General features: G+C 47.4%; 1 protein-coding gene across 2 annotated transcripts in view; it reads left to right on the top strand.

The window, feature by feature from the left end:
• NUP98 (nucleoporin 98 and 96 precursor) overlaps window positions 1–25,222 on the top strand; it is a 2,071,147-nt gene that overhangs the window by 1,939,637 nt on the left and 106,288 nt on the right. For both annotated transcript variants that reach the window (XM_069640340.1, XM_069640339.1), the window contains exons 30-31: window positions 10,705–10,946; window positions 20,668–20,822. In XM_069640340.1, coding sequence (XP_069496441.1) covers window positions 10,705–10,946; window positions 20,668–20,822 — 397 coding nt within the window. The remainder of the gene's footprint in view (window positions 1–10,704; window positions 10,947–20,667; window positions 20,823–25,222) is intronic.

Raw genomic sequence — 25,222 nt, 5'->3', positions numbered from 1 at the left:
TTGATCATTTTGATTGCTCCATGGTGGCTGGCCAGACAGTGATTTTCAGAGCTCCTCAGCCTCTCGGAGGTGCCCCCAATACACCTCCCGACGGGCCCAGCACAGCTTCTGGCGCAGCAGGGGGGCATGATCATCCACCCTGCGTCAGGGAAACTAGCCCTCACAGCGTGGTACCTGAGCAGGTAACGCTTTGGCACCTTAGACTCTCGCAGGCCAATCTGGAAATCATATAGGGCGCCAGGAGCAAAGCCACCAGGGCCCAGTACAAGAGCAAATGGACCCGATTCTGCCACTGGGTAGACTCCAAGGAAATTGACCCTCTGGCCTGCAAACTGGACGACGTGCTCTCCTTTTCGGCACACCTCGCTCATTCTGTACATACCTTGCAGCCATCAGGGCTTACAGGAACTCGGAGGAAGGCATTTTTTCCTCCAACCCGATCGTCAAACACCTGACCGGTCTCGCAAGGCTCTACCCGCCTGTCAAGAAACCGCACCTTGTGTGGGACCTGAAAATAGTCTTGGGCGCCCTGGTGCACAAACCATTTGAGCCAATGGCATCCGTGGACATTAGGCTAGTCACCATCAAGACAGCCTTACTAGTTGGTCTTACCTCAGCTTGCAGAGTCAGCGCGATTCAGGCGCTGGTCGCTTCTAAACCATATTCCACCTTTCACAGGGACAAGGTAGTCATGCGTTCCATCTGCATTTCACTTGAACGAGGAAATGGTCCTTCCGACGTTCTTTCCCGATCCCAAGGACGAAGCACAGTGTGCTGCACTGCCTGGATGTCAGGCGTGCCCTGAAATTCTACTTGGACAGGACCAAGGGCTTCCGCAATTCGGACGCTGTCACTTTCGGCGGCTCGAGGGCAGGCTACCAGGCCTCGAAGGCTTCCATATCCCGCTGGATGGTCTCCACCATCAAAGAAGCGTACGAGGGCCAGCACAAGCCGCTCCCGGCCAACATGCATGCCCACGCAGTCAGGGCCAAGGCAACGGCCATCGCATTCCAGCGCCATGTCCCTTGGCAAGTCATAAGCAGGGCGGCCACTGGGATCTTTCCCTCGACTTTTTGCAAGCATTACTGTTTGGATGCCAGCTCTAGATCTGATGCGGCTTTCGGACAGTCGGTTCTCAGGAACCTTTTTGCTTTAGCAGGGTCTCATCTCCACCCTGGTGCTACAATCAGTTGTAATCACCCATACAGTATGGAGGAAAGGGGACTGTCCGTAAGACTATAAGTTACTCACCATAGTGACTAACATACTCTTAGTCCATAGTCCCCTTTCCTCCGTACTTCCCACCAACCTCCCCCTAATAATACTGGTGTCAAAAGGCAATGTTCTATTGTGGACGCGTCAATGGGGACTGAGGTGTGTGTGGTGCCGGAGGGCAGAGTCAGGGCAGCGCATCCTCCCTTGGCCATGCCCCCGCACGCCTCTAAAGTTAAAGGGGGAGGTTTTTTTCTGGTGAAAAGGGTTCCGTCTCCCGTCCTTTGGAAGGGATGCCCATACAGTATGGAGGAAAGGGGACTATGGACTAAGAGTACGTTAGTCACTACGGTGAGTAACTTTTTAATTTTTGCGCAGTAGTCACTCTAATGCTAGCAAATCTAGGATTATTTTTAATAACATGAAAACAAAAATCTTATCATTCACCTGGTTTATTGATGGACTACCGATTGAACGTGTATGTTCTATTCGCTACTTGGGCTATAGCTTGTGCGACATAAAATCAGTCGCAATGTGGAAACATACCCTTAATAGTAAAGTGAATCCTTTAATCTCCCAAATGAAACTAATCTATAGTAAATATTGCACATTTTCTATGAACCCGGTGTTCGAATTTTACACTCTAAAAGTGGAAGCAATTATACTGTATGGATTACATAAGTGCCTTGCCAACATAGAATATTTTCTTGACCAACTGCAAGTGCGCATATGGAAGCAGTCATTAACATTAACTAGCTCACTCCCCAACTTAATTTTGCGTCACAAATTGGGCATGTTGTCTATGTCTGCAAGATTCAAATGGAGGCTCCTGAATAATTTTGCAAAAATGAATGCTCCCCCTCCCAATTCTTTTTATAGGAGGACCTTTCTAATATGCTTAAAGAAGCGCATCCAGTGTCCATGACTTTATATGATCACAAAATGAAAAATATTCTGAAAGCAATTGATTGTAATATTGATGATCTTATCTTAAGGCCTGCCTATGTGAAAAAAATATTGTATGAATTTGATTGGTGTTGTACTACAAAGAACCTAAACACATTCCACCTATAAAGAATGTGCACCTTTTAGAACTAAGAATACTTTGGCAGCTGTACCTCATTCGATTCCCTTGTGAGAAGGCACGTGATATACTCGAGATGTAAACTTTTTTTTATAAGCATATAACCATAAATCTTTACAGACCTTTAATCACCACAAAATTACACATAGTTACATGTTTTTGTTTTATTTCTTTTCTTCCCCTTCCCGTAACTCCACTGCCAACCTGGCCTACATTGCGCTGCATTTACTCTGCTTCATATTTCCTTGTCAATACCCCCGTATCACTCTGCCTCTGGACTGCCTTCCGTCCCGACCGGCTTGGTCCGACACAGACCGGGCAGCCACCAGTTGTCTCCAGAAATCTAGCCCCCCGTCCTCTGGATCCTCATTCCTCCCCCTAGCCTCCTGCCACACCACTGTTACTGTATTCGCCCATTTCATTAGGTCTCACCACCATACTTGTGCAGACAGTCTCATCCGTGCCTTCCAACCCATTGCAATTCTACGTTTAGCCAGTATGTACGCTAGGTCCTTTTAGTTTACTCACATGCTTAGCTCTGTGATGCCTCAGCAAGCCCCCTAAAAGGCATACCTAAGGGGACCTCGCATTAAATTTAACCTCCCCTTTAGCCATAATATGAGCCACTTCTTCCCAGAATCTACCAATCTCTGCACAGGACCAAAACATATGCACCAACCCCGCCCTCCCTGCACTTCGGGCATGTCTGTGCTCCCGCATGATTAAACTTAGCTATTTTATCTGGGGTTAGGTATGCCTGTGGGTTACATGTGGCTGGATTTGTTGCAACCTCACATTTCGTGATACTTTCTCATGGTACCCTTGTGCTCTGTTCCACGGCCTATCCAACATTGGCTACCCTACGTCTTCCTCGTAATTCAATCTCGTGCGGACCATCTGTCTTGCCACCTTAGACATCAATAACTCGTATATGCAGGATACCTCATGACTACCTTCCGACACGTCATAAAATGTTTCCATTACTTCATCAGGCTGTCGGGCCAGTTAAGCTTCGGGACACATGCCCTTATTATCCTTAGGAGGCTAAAGTATGTGATATGCTTTCCTCATTGTAATCATGTGTTCTCCACCAACCCTTCAAAATCCCTGGGCTTCCCATCTACCAAGACGTCACCCACCGTTGCTATCCCAACTGGTTCCCAAATCCTTCTAACGTTCAGCCTAACCTGTGCATCTACCCCTTCCAGCACCACCAGTGGTATCTGCTGGGAACATGAAGTAGGATTGTGTATAATCTGACAAGCCCTACACCATATCACCCTGCCATATTGTATCAACCGGCTCTCCCCGACACCTTGTGTTCTAGGTAGCCATATCATCTCGTTTTAAAAAGTATGGGGCGCTCTCAGCACTCAGCAGCCTAGATTCCCGCGTCTGCTCTTCTGGTAACCACTTAGCCACAAATTGGAGCCGACTAGCCAAGTAATATACTTCAAAATTAGGTCATTTAATGCCTGCCTGTTCATATGGGTTCTGTAGTTTACATAATGCCACTCTACATCTTGTAGTGTGCCAGATAAAGCTCCTGCATATACTCTGTACTTTCCTAAAAATAAAAAAAATTAAAAAATTCGGTATTGCGTGTGGAATGTTTGCAAAATAATGTAGTAGTCTGGGCAGCACCTCTATCTTCAATAATGCTACATGCCCCATCATAGACAATGGTAGCCTGGTCCACAATGCCATACTTTTCTGAATCCTTGACAATGCCTGCACTGTTTGGTCTATGTTCCAACTAAGGGTTGTGGTATGTTTATGCCTAGATAGCTAAACGTCTCGATTTCCCAGGCTATCGGTAGCACCAGCAGTTTGTGTATGGGCGTCCCAGCGGCCCCAAACGGCATACGCTGGACTTCTGATAGTTATACCCGATAGCGCAGCATACCTTGCCAGTACATTTAGTATATATTGCAGGTTCTCCTCCGGATGCTGCAGGTAGAGGAGCATGTCATCAGCATACAATATCAGTTGTACCCCCTGAATACTGATTCCCGCTTCCCCATTCTCCTTCCTCAGGTACACCGCCAAATGGCTCCAACACTAGTATGAACAGCATCAGGGACCACAGGCAGCCTTGTCTGGTACCCTTTCTCAGTTGCCATTGTTCGGAAATCGTGGAGCCCGTCCAGACCCTTGCCACCGGCTCACTGTACAATAAGCAACTTAAGATTTAAACTTCTCCAGCAACGGGTCTGGCAATGATTCACATGCTCATGAATATTCCCCCGTTGTCAGGCTGGGAATCCTTGTTAAAGACAAAATCAGTTTAAGTTAAATTTCTGAACTGTCTTTCTCCTAACCAATCACTGGTCCCTGGGTCATACTGCCCCCAGCCAATGACTGCCCTCTACCTAAGCCCCTCATCTTCAGATTTTTACTGCACGTTAGAGTGGTGGGAGTCCTTGTGATTAGCTCTCAAGCTTTTTACTGCGTTTTGTGTTTTTTCTAGATTTTACACTATTTTTTTTCAGTCAATAGTCTCTTAAGCTCCATCTATCCATCATTTGATTAACTGGGACCCTGTGATGAAGTCTTACACTCTGGCTCTTAAAATACACATAAATATGTATTTGAATGCCTCAGTAGCACGTGTTGGTACTTATAGTTATGGGAATGTATGCCTCACTTACATGACACGTTTATATTTTCATAACCGGAACATGCTCATGAACGTCCTTGGGTGCCCTTTTCTAATGTGAGTATCTTGATATTGGTTGCTAGGGAACCGGTGAAGAGCAGGACGAGACGGAGAATGACTGTTACGTCTGGGCTTATTGAACTGTAAAAGTGGAAATAAGAATCTTGTTGCTGACCCTACTGCGCTGTTGCTCTAAGGAAGTCTTCATTTTGTGTTATTGATGTGACCGTTTGTCACAGAAAGTGTGTGCTGTTCAAGAAACCAGGTGTTGGAGGAATACAAGCTCCGGTGTTGAAGCCGTTAGAGTCGCGAAAGGAAAGGGGGGGGTGTGTCCGCCTCTGCCGACTCGGGAAGAAGACAGCCTATCTCCCTGACGGCTGTGTCAATCCATTAGATGAGATCAGCAGGCGGAGACCAAGAAGGCGTAGGCAGCGGAGCGCTGAATTCCAAGGTACAGCTGACCAGAGCTCCAGAGAGGGAGGGGAAGACGACGCAAACTAATCCTGTTTGAATACAGTAGCAGAGAGCATCGCTACTAAGGAACGTGTAACCCGGGAGGGTAAAAGGAAAATAAAGAAAGAATATAGACTAGTTCAAAAGGACACCTAGAAGGCTACATGGTGGGTGAAGTGAATCCAAAGAGCTGTGTTTAAACAGAGGGTGCATGACAAACATCAAGTGAGGAATGTCAGTGAGCAGACAACACTAACCAACGATGTTACAGTAAACAGTTCCCCAAGAGAAATACGAGGGTAAAATCTACTTTGGAAGTCTCTATTTCAAATCGAACAGGAAAGATTAAAGAGGAAATTAAGAGACAGACAGAAAAGTAAAAAGTAAAGAAAGAAACTACAGAGAGACAGAACAGTAAGAGAGGAAAATGGACATTGAGATTGTTTAAGGACACTTATTTATCCTCGCCGCAAAAGGAAGTTCCTAAGTGGAAGGTGGTGAAGAACCTTGAGCAAAGACTTATCCTTTACCTAAAAGATAAGAAAGTTACTGTTAATAAAAGTTTTGGGTTACAAACTTGAACCCAAGAAAACTACTTCTGTCTGTGTTTTTTTTCTTTATTTTACGAAAGAATACCTCACAGACTCGTTTACGGATATTCCAGCGCCCCTCAAAGGTGGAATTTCGTCAAGTTAAGATTACAGAAGATTCTTCGAGACCTATTCCACGTGGACATGGCAGAGGACAAGGAAGACTCAACGCCTCTGTTCAGGGTTTGCCCAGGATGCGGCCTACGGAACATCTACTTGGACGATGGGCATTCCCTGTGCCTCTATTGCCTGCATTCGGACCAAACGCACGTCGAGGATGACTGTGCGTTTTGCAAGGAGATGGTCCTCCGCACCATGAAGGATTGACGCAGGCGTCTGAGTGGTTCCAGGCCAAGGCCCCAGCTACGGGTGACTCCCGGCAGCATGCCTCCACCAGCCACAAGAAGAAAACTAAGCAGTCTTCTCAGACCCTTGAGGGTGCTCCAGCGACAGGGCCCAACATAAGGCTAAGCACCGCAGTTCCACGGGCACCGGTAGCGCCGTTGCGACCGACAGCCAGGGCGAGCGCAGTGTCCCCAGCACCTTCAGCCACGAGCCAACGCTCTGGTTCGGCGAAGAGTAAGTCGGATCCCCCCACCCCCCGGCAAAGCGGTCCATTGAAGGAGTGGTGGCGTCTGTCTCGAAGGCCGCGGATGCATGTTCTCAGGGTATGACCCCCAAGGCAAGAGTTTCCCTGCCTGCAAGGAGGGCATCATCTTTTCATCCCATAGAAAAGACACTGTAGAAGGCAATGCCAGTCATCTCTCCGAAGCAGTCTCCCCTGGTCGCAGGAAAGGGGGCGGAGGGCACGGTAGTCTTGCAGGGCACGGATATCTCCCTGGAAGAGGAACTTTCTACCCTCCAGACCATTTTGGAAGAGAAGTTTGTAGAGGCCAGGCCCTTCAGGAGGGACCCCGATGAGGGAGACGGCGACAAGACCGACTAGGAGGAGCAGGGCGTTGATGATTTGGAGGACCCTACACCTCTGCCACCGTCGCTCCCACTTCCGCCACCTCAGCAACCGCCGCTACTCCCGGCGGACATTTCAGTGGACATTCTCAAAGCTTTACACACTTTGTGCTCAGAGATCCGGACGAGGATGCCCCTTACGCCGGCGGGGGTTCTCAGTGAACTATGCAAAGTCCTGCTTGATGCCATCGCAAGACTCACTGTTTCTGGGGTCCCGACTCAACAGTGTCGTGCCTGGCGTCTCCGTCAGAGGAGAGGATAGCAGCCATCCTGGGCAAGGTACAACGGCTGTTGACCCTGAAGATCGCAAGGGTGAGGTCCATCAAGTCCCTTCTCGGCATGATGTCGTCATGCATATACCTCATTCGGCTGTGCAGGATGCGTCCACTGCAAGAGTTCCTCGATGCCCGTTGGATTCAGGTATCGGGAAGCTTCGAGGACAAGATAAATCTCGACAAGAGTTCTCTGCGAGTGATGCAGTGGTGGGGAGTCAGCGCATCTCTCCGCGGGTGCGAATATCCAGACCCCACCTCATCAGGAGACGGTCACAATGGACGCCTCCCTGGAAGGATGGGGAGTGCACACCGGAAGTTTCCACGCAAAGGCCTTTGGCTGCCGGAGAAGAGGTCGTTGAACATCCACGTACTGGAGCTGCAGGCAGTGTTTTGAGCCCTCAAGTCTTTCCTTCCGTCCCTCAAGGGCAAGGTGGAACGGGTCTTCACGGACACCACCACCACCACGATGTTCTACATCCGGAAGCAGGGGGGCACCAGAAACCACCGGCACTCTCCAGGGAGGCGCAGGACCTGTGGCACTGGGCCATTGCCCGGGGGATGGTCCTCATCCCGTTTCATCTGGCAGGATTGAAAAACAGTGTTGCCGACTCTCTCAGCAGTGAGCTGTGCTCTTGCCGCAAGTGGGAGCTTTGGCAAGATCACGTGGATCTTTTGTTTCGACGGTGAGGCAATCCCCAAATCGATCTGTTTGCGACGGTGACGAACACCAAGTGCCGGAGGCTTGCCAACAGGTTTCCTCAGCCGGGGATCATGGGGGATGCATTCTTTCCCCTGGGGCGGCCTGTTTCTGTATGCAGTCCCTCGTTGCCGTTGCTTCTACTAGTCAATCAACTCAGACTGGTTCAGGATGATTCTCGTCGCACCGGGGTGACCGAGACAGATATGGTACCCGGACCTTCTGGACCAGTCGGCGTCCCCTCCAGTCAAGCTTCCGGCGACCACAGATTTTCTCGCCAGGGAAGGAGGTGCGATTCTGCACCACGGCCGAGGGTCGCTGAACTTGCAGGCCTGGCTCCTGCAGCACTAGAGTTTGGTGGATACGATCTCCTGGCCGACTGCAAGGAGGTACTCGCCAAGGCCAGAGCTTAGTCTACACTGAAATGCTACGGACATAAGTGGAAGAGGTTCGCGGTCTGGTGCAGTGCGCAAAAGATCGATCCTTTATGAGTTACGGCCCCACAGGTGCTGCCGTATTTGCTGTTGCTGGCCAAATCGGGACTAGCTCATGCTTCCATCAAGGTTCATCTGGCGGTGATATCCCGCTACACCAGAGCTCCAGGGCGGTTGTCTTTATGGTCACACCGTCTAGTCAAGGAGTTAGTCAAAGGACTATTCCGTTTGTTCCCGTCGGTCAAGGCTCCGCCCCGCGTGGGAACTCAATGTGGTTCTGACTAAGCTCATGGGTCCTCCATTCCAGCCTATGCATTCGGCACTGCTGAAGTTTTTATCGTGGAAAACCGCGTTCCTCGTGGCCATCACCTCTGCACGACGAGTGGGAGAGACCCAGGCCCTAACCTGTAAACCACCTTACTTGACTTTTCACGCCACAAAGGTGGTGCTGAGGAGATGCACCCCTCCTTCATGCCCAAAGTGCCGTCGGACTTCCATCTCAACGAGTCCTTGGTGTTACCTGTGTTTTTTCCCGACGCCTTCGTCGCCGGCTGAAAGAACTTTGCACTCGCTGGATGTGGCTAGAGTGCTGAAGTTCTATGTGGACCGCACAAAGAGTTTCCGGAAGACATCGCAACTTTTTGTGAACTTTGGCCCCGTGAATCATGGGAAGGCCCTCTCCAAGGCTTCCATTTCCATGTGGCTCTCCGGCTGCATGGCGAACCGACTGTTGCCTGGCCGACGGAGAGCCCATTCGACCAGAGCGATCGCTTCTACTTTGGCGTTACTGTCTGGTGTGCCACTGCTGGACATCTGCAGGGCTGCTACGTGGAGGTAGACGCATACCTTCACAAAGTTCTACTGCATCGACAGGGATTTAGGGAGGAGTCCAGAGTCGGCAAAGCAGTGCTGCACAACCTGTTCGCTTGAAAGTGAGCCTGGTGAGGAGGTAAGAGATGCTTAATGTTGAGATGTTTAATGTTGAGCCTTGCCACCTCCCATGGTTGTGCATGCGTGTACTGCTATATATTCTTTATTCATGAGTATGTGAATCCATGCCAGACCCCATGCTGGAGAAGGAACAAGTCACTTACCTGTTAACTGTTGTTCTCCAGCATGGGTCTGGCATTTATTCACAAGAGAAACCTCCCGCCTACCCCTCTGCGGCTCTTCTCTTGGTCCTACTGCCACTTTAAATGTTACCAAATCTGAAGATGGCTGCCAGAGGAGGGGCTTAGGTAGAGGGCAGTCATTGGCTGGGGGCAGTATGACCCAGAGATCAGTGATTAACCAATCACTAGGAGAAAGACAGGAGAAAGACAGTTCAGAAATGAAACTGAAACAGATGTTTTCAGCCTGACGGGGGAATATTCATGAGCATGTGAATCCATGCCAGACCCATGCTGGAGAAGAACAGTTACAGCTAAGTAACTTGTTCCTTAACCAATTCTTAATGAATGAAGAAATTGGTATTCTAATAGAGACGATACCTTACTGGGCACTTGTATTTTCTGCACATGATCAACTCAGATAGAAACCTTAAAACATTTGGTTGTTTTCTGTGAGTATATTGAAGTAGCAACAATTTTTAATCTTGGTAAAGACAATATTGGTACCACTGAATTCCCTAGGGAATGGCTCTGGACTAGATGTATGTGGGGAACTAATACTACTCGTGTCCTCGCGATAATGCGACTAGTGGCTATCATTAATAAGGAACTCTCAGAGAAACGGAATGTACAAAAGATGTTATAGGAGTAGACTCTCTGTATGCGCTACTAGCTGTTGTTAATTCGTATGATGTTCTTATGTTAACCCTAAGTCTGCAATTGGGTATTGTAGATTATTGTTGCTGGTGAAATGGATCCAATCAGTTTGTATTGATTCATATGCAAGATCGTCAAACCAATTAAACTTGGTAAAGGCACTATATACTATGTCCATGTTGGTGTAGTAGATCTACCTAGTGTTACACAGCTATGTTGAGCAGTTTTTGTGATTCGCACAATATAAATCATACAATCAAATCATTGGATGAGCTTATGATTATGAAAATGTTAAATTGCTTTTACCAGGTTTACTTACAAGTGCAATTTTGGGTGTCTGACGCAAGAGCTCAATATTCACCTCTTAGATGTGCAAGTATAATGATTTCCATGTGAATGTGAAATATTTCAGTTTGGACCAACTTAAATGTTTCAACATGGTTGCTAGATAACATGTAGTTTTAACATTGTATTTACATAGCGATGCAAATGGGGTAATCTCCATGTACGGTGTGCCTGGGTAGCCTTTACAAAAAATGTAGCTAATGTCTTTTTATTTTTGTAGCATGCGGGAGAGGGCAGTTCGGGAGCTGCTGAATCGCCACTGTGCCCTGTGCGAGACTCCAGAATCCCAGGAGAAGGAAACATTCCTTATACAGGTGCTCTGTGTTCCTGCACAGTGGATTCATGAAGCTAAGGCAATGCGAGCCAGGAGGGAAGGTGACAGGCACAGGGAAGCCCGGTACTTGTCCCGAGCTGGTCACTGGAACCAATGCCACAAACTGGTGACAAGGCATCTAGCTTCAGGTGAGTTAAATTTGCAAAACTAAGCTGCAACCAGCCAAATAAGGCCTTATAGAAACCCAACTGTGTATCCAAAGCTATGGGTTTGCGGCAAACATGGAAAATGATCACCTTGTTGGTGTCTGCAATGAAACACCTCAATCATTTTGTTTAGTTTCCATTGTTTGTCTGCAATTTCCTCTTGATGGAATGCTTGATTATAATTAGCCAGATGCTCTGTTGGCATGGAAAGGGACTGTCAGGGTATCATTGAGATACTGATAGTAGAAGTCAATGTGCTTCCACTACTTGTCTATGCCCCAACGCATAAAACACAAAACAGACAGTAATTTCATTAAAACAAATTATTCCTGGGTCTAAGTCCCTTTTGGTAGCTCTCTGGCCCTGTGTTCAGATACCTCATACCCCCATAGTGTGGTAAAACCATCCCTAGGTTGGCGATGGAGGACCGCCTGCAAAATGGGTGTAGAGATCCTTGCCCTAAGCTCTCTCACTGCTTTCCTAAAACGAAATAATTATGTGCACATTTCTTGGTGGTAGGTTCGCTTTTTTTATTTTTTCCGCCCCCAGTCTGTGTCTTATGGTTAGAAACTGCTTCGGCCTAGTGGCCGAATACAACTTAAACGTTGTTTTTATCTATCAGTAAGTGTATTTTACTGTTGAATAAGGCTAAAATGATGTGTGATTACTCGAGCCCTATTAAGTTTATGTAGGGTCTCGTAGTTGAGGTCATCAGCCTGTCAACTCTTAAGGTTGTCAACCGGTTTCAGCTGAGCTGATAACTAGCCGCCGCCTTCAGGACAGAGAATCATGCATTCTCAATGACACTATGATTTCTTCAAAAGTCTCCACATCATGGAGGGTTGGAGAGTTTCTTCGGAGTTTCCCACGGGCAATTCAGCTCGTTTCCCGATCCCTGTAGGGTTTCAAAAATTGGTAGAAAGGAGCGGGGTAGTCAATAAAGGGGTGTGGGAACTCAAGTGCTAGCAAAACTGCTGTAAAAAAGAAGTATTACCTGTTATCTCTAGTGATGGTGGTTGTCTTGCTGGTTTCACCTATGTACTTGGTGACTTCCTGCGTGGACATCCTACAAAAGATATCCTGTTTTGTCATATTGTGTACCAATGGTGTTGCAGATTCAACAAGTACTACCACATAAAAGTAATTTCTGTGTTGGGTTAAAATAGGGTAAAAAGAGTAAAATACCTGCAGGGTTCAGATCCCCTTCCGTCAGGTTGTATGGATTCTTTTTCTAAGTACTGGTGTCTCTATTGCGTCCAGTCCTCTTCATGCTCTGATGATAGATGGAGCTGTGGAGAGGAGACCATGTGGGGTCAATACTAGTTGTCCTCTACACCACTATGCCATTCGTAAACAATTAGAAGGGTTAATGAGTAGTGTGGCATTCTGTGCATCTTCTAAATTGCTATGCCAGAGTGAAGACCGGATTATTGTGACTGTGCTCTTGAGTCACATCAATCCGCGTGCTGTTTGCAATGCTATCGGTGATTAGGCCACGTGCTATGGTGAGCTTGCAGTGCCCCTGCTCTTCCTTACCCCGAGTTTTCTCCCCCAAACGAACGGACCGTCTGCAGTCAGTCGGGGATCACGACCTGTTAGGGAGAATTCTCATTCTATGGCTAATTTCCCTTACCTATAGAGTCCCCCAGCAGCTTTGCTGGATTTGAAGGGTTTGTTTCTTTTTCCTGCTAAGAGTGAGACTCTTTTTTTTTTTTTTTCCCACTCGTAGACATTTTTGATATGCGTGTTCTAGGCTATTTTTGTGTTTAATGCCTATGGGGTTTCTCTCACCTCCATAGGAACCATTTTTATTCACATGTGTTACACAGCACCCTCCGTGCAGTGACGCAGGGGTGTCGTAGCGACCCCGAAACATAGACTCCATACCCTGGGACTGACTACTGTCTCCCAGGGCATTTAAAGTCCCCATTGACTTTACTAGTCAATTTATGTGAACTAGACCAGTACAACCCATCTTACTATGGAGGTACTGTGAAGGGTTAATAGTTTTTCCCTTATGTTCATTTTCGAGAGGGTACCATACAGTCCCTCTCAAGTTTCTGGCTGGTGGCAGTGGTTACTACGGTAAATATTCGACCGCGAATATTTTCCTATGGGATTTTCCCATTGTTCGAGGCTACCACATTTTCTGACAGCCTCTAGCATACCGCCGGTGTATTTTAATATTAACTTTACTCCGGTAGGTTTTTATTGCCAGAACTTTAATATAACATCTTTCTCGTGTCTTTCTCTAAACTCCTAACCCAGGTCGGGGATCCTTTGCTCGTCCTTTTGGCAGGCTTCTGCCAAGAAGCCCTCCTTTCGGCGCCACCGAGTCTGGGGTGAGTCCGTTGTGTGGGAGCGGAGTAGGACCCCTGGACAGGGTTGCTTCCGCAACCCATGTCGCACTCTATCCTGATAGGCTGGAGGGTCTCCCGCCAAGATGACCACTCCACTGTTTGAGTGACAGCTAGGCTGTATGAATGGGGCTTTTTTTGCATAAAAGCAAGGTCCTGAGGACTGGAAGAGCAAGACGTTGCCACTGGAACTAAGAAGCCGAAGAGGAGAGAAGCCAAAGACCCCTGCAACGACTGAACCACCGGTGAAGCCCTGCTGCAGCGTCTCACCACTTTTCTCCACACGACGAGAGATCTTCATCCGAAAGAGCCTTCTTCCCTTGAGCTGGTGGGGCCATCCAGTTTGCCAATCGCATTCCCGGACCTTCCTTGATCGAATCTCCAGTACCCTGTACTCGTAGGCCGGATAGCCAGGCACTAGTCCACCCGGACTGCGATTTAAAGGAGCATACCTTTTTATTCGTCGGGCAGCACCGCGGCTGGTTTCATCCCTGGGTAGTGCAGTAACTCGAACCTTCCTCCATGACGAGAGCCTCTGTTCCTCTACTGGATCCCTCGAACTGCAGGAACAACCGCCACCGCAGGAGCCACTTCTTCATTTTAAAGGTACATTATTCCACCAGGCCGCCCTTTCTTCGCGGTAGAGCTAAAGGTATGTTAAATCCTTTACCTACATGTTGGGTTGGCCGCCCCTCTCTCTTAACATTGTCTTTCATCTTCTGCATCCACCTTTTCAAAATCGTTAACCAACGACTTGACTGCAGCTACAAGAACATTTTGCTCCTGGGCCCTTGCCCTGAACCACTGACTCTGACACAGGCCTACTGACTCTGGCTAAATTTGTTAGAACTGGCTTCTCTAGATTGCTTCTCAACTAGAACTGTGTTGGTGTACTTACTTCTTATAACCACCCTTTCCTTCCCACTTTTAAACCTTGTGAAATGCCATTTTGCTCAGTTTTCATTTAAGTATTTCCTATACTGATGCACTGTCTTGCTTAAACTGGTTCTCAAACGTATGGGGAGTGTTGCTAGGGTGTGTAAGAAGATATTTCTGTATAACGTGTGCTTTTCCTTCCTTGTGAGAAATTGCTAGAGTGCCATTTGTGTTTGGTTTGCACTGTGCCGTTTTGCTCAGTTTTCACTCTTTGGCAAACCTGTCTACAATTCAACTAGGGAGTTGTGTATACTTTGACCTAATTTAACTTGCTTAATAACTGTGGCGGAGTTCGGTGACGACTTCAGTCTACCGTGGAACTCTGGTTGTGTGCATTACGAGAGGAGCTGCAGCAACGGACTTTGTTTTGGACTACTGCCCCTTTAACGTTTGACCCATCCTTTAAAAATCTACGTGGAGCACAGTTCGGTGACGAGTTCAGTCTACCGTAGTCCACCGAACTCCACTGAGGTCCACACTCCGCTTTCCACGTGACCGCCTCTTAGCTCTTGGCTCACTTGAAGATCCCTTGTGAGTAGAAGTAGTCCGCTCACAGTGGTTGGCATTCTGTGGCATGATGGCCGAGAGCTCAAAAACCGGTCCTCAGACATGGTTTAAATCCCTCCTTTCCCGTCGGAAGCAACCGCTGAAACACCTAAAGGAGGTAAGACAAGCTGATTTGATTGACCTTGAGGATGGCGCAGGCACGGTGATGGGTGTGGTTCCTTCCCTCGCCTCATCACTAACACTATTGGGTGCCCTTGGCCACATACCTTCTACGGCCACTGATTCTAAGGCTCTTCATGGCAGAAGCGGTGCTGGGAGTGAGGAGGAGTTGGCGGTTTTGCCTTCTCCGTCTGTGTATGTCGATGCCAGCGACATGGCACAGGTGTCTCCTTTTGAGCGAACTGACTCTGTTCTGCTTGCCATCAATCTCCCGAGTGTTTTGGGCCAGGTGGAAGTGTTTGTTCAGTCTCCTTTGTCTGCGAAGTTGTGTAACCTACACAGCTTGGAGGTGCTGTCTGAGCCACATGTTTTATGTACCTCCTTTACCCCTAGAAATCTGACAGCGGTGGGTTTGCCTTTGCTGCATGGGACGAGTATGGCAGATACTATAGTCCCATCACTCGATAAGAGACATGGGGAGGGGAGACACATTGTTCCTGCAAGCTATGAACTAGATAAAAACACAGCGCACGACACAGTAGAGACCCAAAAGGCTAATATTGCCGTTGTGCCAGAGACTGATTTGTATCAGACGTTGCCGCATGGGCACAAGCCACAACCATGGGCACGTCAACAGGAATCTCCCTTCCAGACGCCGTTACTACTGAAATGTCAGCATGTGAAGTACGGCTCACAGCCAGATTAAAAGCTGACTTTCTGGCCATGTACGAACGTCTAAATGACAGTTTCTTGCATAATCATCAGACGCCAGCTAAGACAACGGCGCCCAGAAGGAGTAGCTCTTCAGCGATCCCATGTGACAAGACATCCGCTCCTCTGTCTCAGACTACATCAAAGATGACATTGTGCGTTAGACTATGTGGAGACACGGAGTCCCAAACTGTTATGGAAGTGGAGTAGAGAGCCACGGTGAACGACTCCAACGCGGCAGGTTTCACGCCTGAGCAGCACGCAGGATAAAGCGGCCGCAGAAGATGCAAGAGCTGGTATACTCTCTAAATGCTCCTTATCAACGGTGGCTGGTATTCAAATACATAATAATGTGCTTGCTGCAACTTCAATTGCTCTATTGCCCTTCATTAAAGCTTTATGAATCTTTGCATGATGCTGTCCGCGACCAAACTGCAATGCTAGTTTCTGTCAATAATAAGATCTCAATCCTAGAATCCTTTTCGCAAAAAAATGCGCAAAGACTTGATCATGAAGCTGAAACTTCCCTAAAATGGCAAAATAGATTGCGATCTTGCCCGGCAGTCGCATGGAGAACAAGCAGCCCAAATTGAAGCAGTAATTGAATGCACAAAATGGATGCACCATAACATCACAACAAAAAAGCGAGTTGAATATGACACTCAAGATGCTCTTGCAAGACCGAAAGATGCTCCAGAAGGGATTTCTGCATCGGCTCAAAAAGTAATTAACATGGATCAAGAGATTGATGGTGTACCTACCAGTGGAGTGGGTCCAGAGTGCCCGAAGATTAAATTAACAGCTCCCTTAAAGGAAACTCCTAGTCTGCAAAATGGGAGCTCATTGAGTAACAAAGTTGGGATCAGTCACAAGCTCCCTGGCACCATTCCTGTCATGCCAAAGCAGCTTGCTAGAGACGCAACAAAGGATGGATCGTTACCGGTCATATCCGAGCAGGGCATTGCAAGCTCCAATAAGCTGCCAGAGCCGAGGGTGGTTGTTGTGGAGCAAGGATCTCTAACAAAGAAACTCTTTTGGGATTTTCAATAAGTCAACCACCCCGCAGCAGGTACAGGCTCATCAAATACATCAAAAGAATGGCCGTCTAAACGTCCACCAAAGACGCCCAATCCAGAAACAGGCGGCAAAACGAGCACGGACAAGAGGTGCAAAAAAATGTATAAGGAATCTTACAACTCCTCCTCGCCCAAAGTTAGCTTCTCAAGTCGAGAATTTAAATGAGGCTCCACGAAGTTCCACTAATATTCCTGAAACACAAATTTCTTCACAGACCTGTGTCAAAAGAAACAGACACCTTCGAAGATGAAGACGAGGCAAACTCTGAAGATTCGTTAGAGCTATGCGAGTACTCCACGTACTCAATTGATGACGATGTAGAGGGTGCCTATTCCATTGCGGTGGAAAGTTTATCTACTGTGAAAGATAAAGAGAAGGCAATTATGCCTGTGGCTGCAGATGTGCATGTAGCCATTCCTCGAGGGGGAGGCCTGGCAAAAAAGCAAAAAATGATGCCGCTTTCCATGCCGTTGGTTGTCAAGGAATCAAAGAGACAGAGTAGAGGGGTGAGAGTCTTGTCTACCCGTGTAAATGTACTGTGCGAATCACTTAACCCGAAACAGAAGAGAGCTCAGGCTGAAAAACTTGAACGGAGCTCAAGAGATAGGATCACAAAACACTCATCATCAAATCATGGTTTGTGGCGAGTTCAATTTAAAAACATCTTGCCAGAACAAAAAGAAGTGAATTTGAACCGTCAGAATATTTTAAATCTGCTTTATTGTATTCCGACACTGCGTGCGACAAAATCGGAGGATATTGCAGTGGTGGTGGAATACATGTCCGAAGACCACCTGGACTGGGTGAGGCTCCATCTCAAATCATGGTCCCTATTGTCGGCTGTTAAGGAAGCCGCCGAAGATCTCCTGTTCTTTGGCTTTGAAGTTCGTTGTGAGGATGAACAAGACAAAGTAAGAGAGCACTGTTCGCCAGTGGAACTAACTGCGAATGAATCAAGAAGGCAAGAGTTATGGGCTCAGATGAGCTTTAAGCGTACTCCGAGTAAGAAGGCCACCTCCCATAATAGCAATTAGCAGAAGGATAATACTGACCCTTTTCACCAGCTACTGTCCTGGAACACTTGTGGATTTGTGCATCTTTTTCAAGAAAAATGGCAATTCCCGGACCACATCTCTATAATGTGTATGCAAGAAACTGGCTACGTGAATGTCCAGTATGCGATGGCTATACTCTTTTGCTCAATCCTGCAGGCAAGAACTTGTTTGGGCATCCTTTTTCTGGTCTTATTACACTGGTTAAAAACAGTTTGGAATGGAAGATCCTATCCTCCAATGATATGAATATGTTCGTGCAAGTCACAACGATTCAAAAGTCAATCCATAAGTACACGTGATCAAGTGCTACTGATAATTAACTTGTATTGGACTCCTGCAATGATCTCACAAATTGTTTTCATCGCAGCGATTATGGCCGCAGTTGACGAGTGTCTATTGTCTTATAATGACCCGACAATTTTGATATGTGGAGATTTCAATTATGCTTGGCTTAACAACAAGATGACAAAGTGCAAAACATCTGAATGTAAATCAGGCACTATATCAATAGACCGAGGTTCCCGATGGACAAATGAGATTTCCCGGAGAGGCTGCTCAATGTTGAATGGATGCACACGAGGCGACTTCCCCCCCAGGTTTCACCTGGAAACGGGGAATGAGCAAGAAGGCGCTTGATTATATCTGGGCGTCCAGAAACTTCCTAGATCACATAATAAGTCTAAAAATACTAAAGACTGACAAGAGTGATCATGATGCGCTGGTATTGTCATGGTTAAAGGATCCAAAAAGTCAAAATAATAAATATAGTGCCAATATTACAGTAAACAACGGATCTAATCGACTGCGAATGAGTGCCCCTCAGTTGGCCCAGATGACATCGACTTTTCTACAGACCAATTCGACCATTTCAAGGATAAATTATCCCATTTTGTTGCAACAATATAAGGTGATGAATAAAATCCACAATGGAAATGTGATTGAATTGAACCACCTTTATAGTGCGGCAATAGGGAGAGCAAAGAAAGATCTACGTGAGGATCTACGTCTCCTGAAGCAAATCCGCCCCAGTAACATCTTGGACTTAATTAAATCTCGGCGACAGCAATACCGTAATTGGATAAAATCTTTCAAAACGATCGGAATTCAAGATCAAGCCGAACAAATGTTAAAGCTAATCCTACAAAAAGATACACATCTGGGAGATTATCAACACAGGTGGCGTAAAACATACTTACGCTATGTCAAATGGTGTGAATGGAGCTACATGGGTGGAGCATTTCTCCAGGGTATTTGACGACCATAATTGCATTGTCGTTCCATATTTGATCTTGAATGTATCAAGGTGGCACGTGGCAGACTCTGAAGACGATATCGAATGGGCAATCCAAAGATTAAAGTCATCACGAGCAGTTGGTCCTGATGGCGTCTCTGTGACGCTAAAAACCCACAGTGTCTTGTGGGTAAACTTCATGGGCTGCAGAGAAAGTGCTGCCTGAGTCTTGGCTGAAAGCAGTTGTGGTGCCTATTTTTAAAAAGGGTAATCGGGACGATCCTAATAACTATTGCCCGATTGCCCTTTTAGATACAATCGGCAAAGTATTTTCATCCTTCCTTCAGGAAACGGCTTGCGACATGGGCAGGCGATGTGGGAGCGGTTGATGTACGTCAAACAGGATTCACGAGAGGAGTAGGTGTAGAGCTCAATCTGGTCCTCTTGAATAGTTTGAAGCTGGATACCGTGAAGCGAAAAAGGTTTATCGCCTTCATAGATCTGAGTCAGGCGTTTGACAGCATCAACTGTAATCTACTATGGAGGAAACTATATGACTGGAAATGCCCTAGTGAGTTGTTGTCCCCGCTGATTGCCCTCCACTCAAAGACACCAATTAGAGTACGGCTAAACGAGCAAGGTGACCTATACGATGAAATCTTTACAAAAAGAGGAGTAAAACAAGGTTGTCCTCTGGCGGCACAACTATTCAAGTTATTCATCTCTGACCTGCCATTGTTCTTAAATGGCCAAAGGGTTTTTCCACCGTTAGTAAATGGGCATCAATTAAGTTGGGCCATTTACGCAGATGACATTGTGCTAATAGACTCTACCCCAATTGGACGTCAGCGTTTGCTTAATGCATTTCAAGATTACTGTGTACAAAATGACTTACGGATCAACATAAAGTCAAAGATCATTGTGATGGGTCATTGCAGCTCTAAGAAATCTAATAACTTCTCCTGCAGGATATCAGATGAACTTCTTGAGGTGTCAAATAACACTCAGTATTTAGGTGTACTGTTTAACACTTAGATACGTGAATGGGAGTGGACTCAAGATCTGTTGGCCCGTATGCAGATGTTTGCGCTACAGGGAGCGAAATTGCACGTAGAGTACTCTCTTGTTCTTTTTTTTTTTTCATTGAATATTTCGTAGAAACACTTGCATGATGATTTTAAGTGCCAGGATATTATTGATTTTCATTTCACTTGCAGTAGTTTCCTCCTGCACACTATTTTGACAGATGGGAAGCTTCTTAACTATAGTGAAGTTACAGAGTTGCACTATAGGATTCACACCTGTGTATAACAGTGCTGGATGCTTTTGATCTCTTGCCACAGATGATCCTGTAATTAAATGTTGGGTCCTATATAATACAAATTAACAATGGTCTTCATATGAGATGGACAATTAACATCCACTGAATAGTTGAAAGTAATTGCATGAAAGGAATTCAATATTGTAATTCTTGAAGGTCCGGAGATTATGCAGTTGTGGTCTTGGGCTAAACTAATGCTGCTTGGTAATACTACTATGTTTTTGGTTTGTAGCTTGAGTTGATATTGCACAAACCTCAGTGTTCTGTCTACTTCTGGAAACGTAGCTGTGAGAGCTGGTTCCTTTGTTTTGTAGAAATGTAATTTTAATGATTGTGTACTCTTCCACAGATGCCATCAATAATGAGAACTATGAGTACTTAAGGGGATTCCTGGAAGACTTGGCCAAACCGGAGCACTGTACACTCATACAGGACTGGGACACAGCAGGGCTGGTTTATTTGGACTATATACATATCGGAGAGATTCTTGCCCGGATTCAGCAGGTGATGTTAAAACATGATTTTTTTTCCAGTCCCCCCAAAAAAGCACAAAAGCACTAGATATTTTGAAAATGTTAAGAGCATACATACGGTATATCTTTTCACTGTGTAATTACTGTTTTAAAATGACTTGTGTAGATTAAACCAAACTCGACCCACCACAATATAGCGAGTTGCCTTCTGATGAGCGAATTCTAAATACAAAGCATTAGGATGCCTTTGTCACTACATTCTGAGCCATCTATCTTTAAGCACTCCATTCTGATGGCTTGCTTCTTGAGACACTTGGTTCTGAAACCTCCATCTTTGGTGCACTGCATGTTGATTGCTGCATTGAGATCCTTGCCAAATAGCATCTGCATCCCCATCTTGCTACACTGCTGATCCCATAAACCTTTGACTGCCATTATGGCCTATATTGTATTTTCCCTTGTTCCCTTCCTTGCCTTGAAGCGCTTTGAAACACATTGTGTATAGGCGCTATATAAATAAACTATTATTCAAGGGGATTGTGTCCTCCGACGTATTCCACATCTGACAGTAATCACCACAGCTGTGCTGCTTCGGAAAAACCTTTGCCGTCTGTGTCCTACATCGATTATGTCGATACGCTGTCTCTCGAGGGCCTCTGTCGAGAGCCGATATCACTGGATGTTATATGTAGGACGCACAATGCCTCTAGCCTCAGTTCCGTTTTTCCGCGAGCGTGTTCGCTTCAGAATCTCGGCACGCCTCGGTTCTTCTCCTGTTGAATCGGCTCTTCGAACTTGGATAATTGTGAAAATATGTCTTTGTCTTCTTCTACCCCGAGGTCGGGCTTCAAGAAGTACCGGGACTGCGGTTCCAAGAGGTCGCTTATGGACACGCACGAGGTCTGCCTTTAATGCCTCGGCGAGAGCCACGCCACCGATGACTGCGATGAATGCCAGTCCTTGACGTCGAAGGCCTTGCGGGAGCGGAAGAAGTTGTCTGTAGGTAGGGTTTCCAAACCCTGTAAGTTGAAATCCGCGGGGCTTTCGACCGACGATTCGAGGGGGCGACTCTCCGCGTCGGCGTAAGTCCAAGGGGTCTTGTTCTCAGAGTGGGTCCTGCCATTCGGCACCACAACGGACATGGTGTCGAAGGACACGCTCGGGGCTCCGGCCTCGAAGCCGTTGTCGAAGTCGTCGGCGCCTCGCTCAACACCGATTCCATCGATGCCCTCGACGCCTTTTGAGGAGGCTTTACCGGAGGTGCCCCGGAGGACGGTGGAACCTCTGAGGAAGGCCCTGAGTAAATCAGTGAGGCCTGTGTTTGAGCCTTTTTCTGTGCCCTCATCCAGAGATTCCAGCCTTTTGGATTATATCTCAGAGGTGGAAGAAGGGTCGGATGAAGAGGGGCTTGTGCCTACAGAGGTACCTGATGACCTGTTGTCTGGTCATAGCCAGATGGAAGAACTGTGTCAAACCTTGCATGACGCCAGTGGTCTGGACACCTCCCCGGAGGTTGTTTGGCAGGCCTGAGCCTGGTACACACGCAGAGTCTTCGTACAAGTATTTGGGGTGGTCTGCTCCACCTGTGGATTTTCTGCAGGATGACCTGACAGATATATTAGACCAAGGTCCACCCACTGACCCAGTGCTGCCATTTCATATGGCCTTACAAAGAAGGGCGGCGGTGAATAAGTGGCTACCGAAAAAAAATACTGTCCAGCCAGTGGCGACCCCTGCTACTTGTCTACGCACCCCACTCCGGGGAGTTTGGTGGTGCAGGCGGCTATGGCCCCAGCAAAGCAGGCTGCATACCCTACCATCCCTCCGCATAGGGACAAGCGCTTTGACGGTTGGGCGAAGAAAGTGTTTTCATCTGGGGTTATGGCTTTAAAGGCAGCCAACTCAGTTTGTTCCTCGGCAAGATTCACTCACATTCTGTGGAATTGTACATCTTTAGCGGCTGAACATATTCCCGAAGTGAAGGAACAGGATGGTTTTCTTGCCCTCGTCCAGGATGGCAAGGATGCCATGTGTGTATCCGTTCAGTCGAGTCTGGACGTGGCAGACTGTCAGCCGGTCCATGGCGGCAAGCACCGTGATGCGCAGGTTTGTGTGGTTGCGGATGTCGGGGTTTGCTCCTGATGTACAGTTCCTGCTTCTCAACATGCCCTTTGATGGTGTCCATCTTTTTGGCAGGAAAGCTTGACCAGAGCCTTGAGAGGTTTCAGACCTCCAAAGCTGCAGCAAAGTCGTTGAGTGCTGCAGTACGTCAACCTCTGCCTTTTCGTTCTATGGGACAGCAATGGAGGGGAGGTTCCTTTCGATACTCCTCTTTCTTTGGTAGATGTAACGCTCACCTGATTCCCGTAGAGGCGCCGGTCTTGACTGGGCGTATACCGTATCTTCCAAGGTGATGTGTAACACACGGCTGGCTCTTTGGGCTGGACCTCTGTGCACTGTATGTCTGACTCGAAGGGTAAGATGTCTGCAGATAGAAAATATGGGATTAAGGAATTGGGTTATTGAATGTCTCTCTTCTTCCCTTTCTCTTTTCCTGTAGAACCCCAAAGGTTAACGCTCTCACCTTAGGTAAGTGAACGCCGTGCTCTCCATCTGCCTCGGGGCAGGGTGCTGTAACCAGTTTCTTCACTGGATAAGGGAGCAGGCCTCTTGACTTCAGAGGACTGCTGTCCGTCGTTTACTGCACGAAAGGTAAGTTTCGAGGAATTCTAATGTCTTTAAAGTCTTTAGTAATGATGTTTCTTGTTTTGCAGGGTTCCGGCGATGGTGGATGACGGGCTGAAGTGAGTTGAAGATGGAGCCCGTGTGATGAATAGAAGCGCCTGGAAGCACGTAAGTAAGCGCTTGTTGCCTGCTTCACGATGGGCTCTAACTGTCTTTTTATTTTGCAGGTACAAGTTCGGAGCGGCTGCAAGGTGCCGGAATACCCACTGGGTTAGATGTGGAAAGGAGTAATGGCACGTGAGTATTAAAGTTCCCCAATGTCTTTAAACGCACCTTGTTTTGTCTTTCAGATGCGGGATGCAGCGCCGAAGGCCTCCGGAGCGCACAAAGAGTAGGTAAGCCTTTGTCTTTCAGATGCCGGAATGCAGCGCGAGGCGTTGGTGACAGCCGATGGACCAGGTAAGTGAAGAGCTGTCACTGAAGACCATAATGCTAACCTGTTCTTTCTTGTCTTTATAGGTGTTGCTGAAGACTGGATTCAGGATGGTAAGCCTTTTTCCTTAGGCCCAGGATCAGATGCAGAAGACACGATGAGCGTTCTGCTGCAGAGGATGCAGAATAACGCAAAGCAAGATTCATCCATCGGGTGTGGTTTAAATAGCCTCCTGTAGTGCTTAGGTGTCTCCTTCCACAGCCACGCCTGCTTTCCAGAAGAGTTCCAGTGTTCTGAATCTAGGGAGTGGCTCCTGCCCCACCCAACAGGAAAAGTAGTTCCAAACAGAAGAGGATCAGAGGCTCAACTGGCAGGCAAGTAAGCAGCATGGTCTGCTGCAGGTAAGTCCACCCAAGCATTATGAGCCCGGCGCTTCCAGCGCTGGGACTGGGCATATTTATGAGCCTGGTGCCACTGGCGCCAGGACTGGGTCCAAAAGGTCCCAATTGGAACTGGTTGGCACTCGGAACCTGGGTTATGGATCTGCTTCCAAGGGAGTTGGGAAAACCCTGACCTTTTGGAAGCAGAGATCATGACAGTAGATTGAGGGGAGCTGCCAGTCAAAGGGGCCAACGTCGGAGTACCAGAGGTGGAAAACAAGGTGCTCGAGGTACCAAAGCCGCGCGGGCAGTTGCCTCTTTGCCCTCAAGCACTGCCGCTTCCGCTCCGTCCTGAGGCAATGTCCCATGGTTCGCCGGTTGGGGGAAGGCTGGCGCAGCATCTTGTAGAATGGCGTGCCATTACTTCAGATGTGTGGGTTCTGGAGATCATAGCCCACGGCTACTGTCTTCCTTTCCAGCAGAGGCCTCACGACAATCCACCGGGGAAACTCTCTTTGAAGAGGACCGATCCACTCCTCGCGCAGGAAATCAAATCCCTGCCGGAGAAAGGCGCCATAGAACTGGTGCCTGTAGCGGAGAGGAACAAGGGATGTTATTCCCCATATTTTTTGATCCCGAAGAAGGGCGGTGGATTGAGACCCATCATGGACTTGCGTGGTTTGAACAAACTCCTCAGGAAGGACAAGTTCAAAATGGTTACTCTCAAGTCCTCCAGGCCCTTCAACTTCAGGACTGGTTGGTGTCTCTCTACCTCAAGGATGCTTACTTTCATGTGCAGATTCATCCCAAGCACTGGAAGTACCTAATGTTCGCGGTTGGCGACTCGCATTTTCAGTTTCCGGTCCTGCCGTTCAGATTGACCTCCGCCCGAGGGTCTTCACCAAGCTAATGGTGGCGGTGGTGGCAGCCTAT

Source organism: Ambystoma mexicanum, chromosome 7q (genome assembly GCF_040938575.1).
Source record: "Ambystoma mexicanum isolate Mex_15411 chromosome 7q, UKY_AmexF1_1, whole genome shotgun sequence".
NCBI classification, from domain to species: Eukaryota; Metazoa; Chordata; class Amphibia; order Caudata; family Ambystomatidae; genus Ambystoma; species Ambystoma mexicanum.
This window is presented reverse-complemented; position numbering and strand designations above follow the sequence as displayed.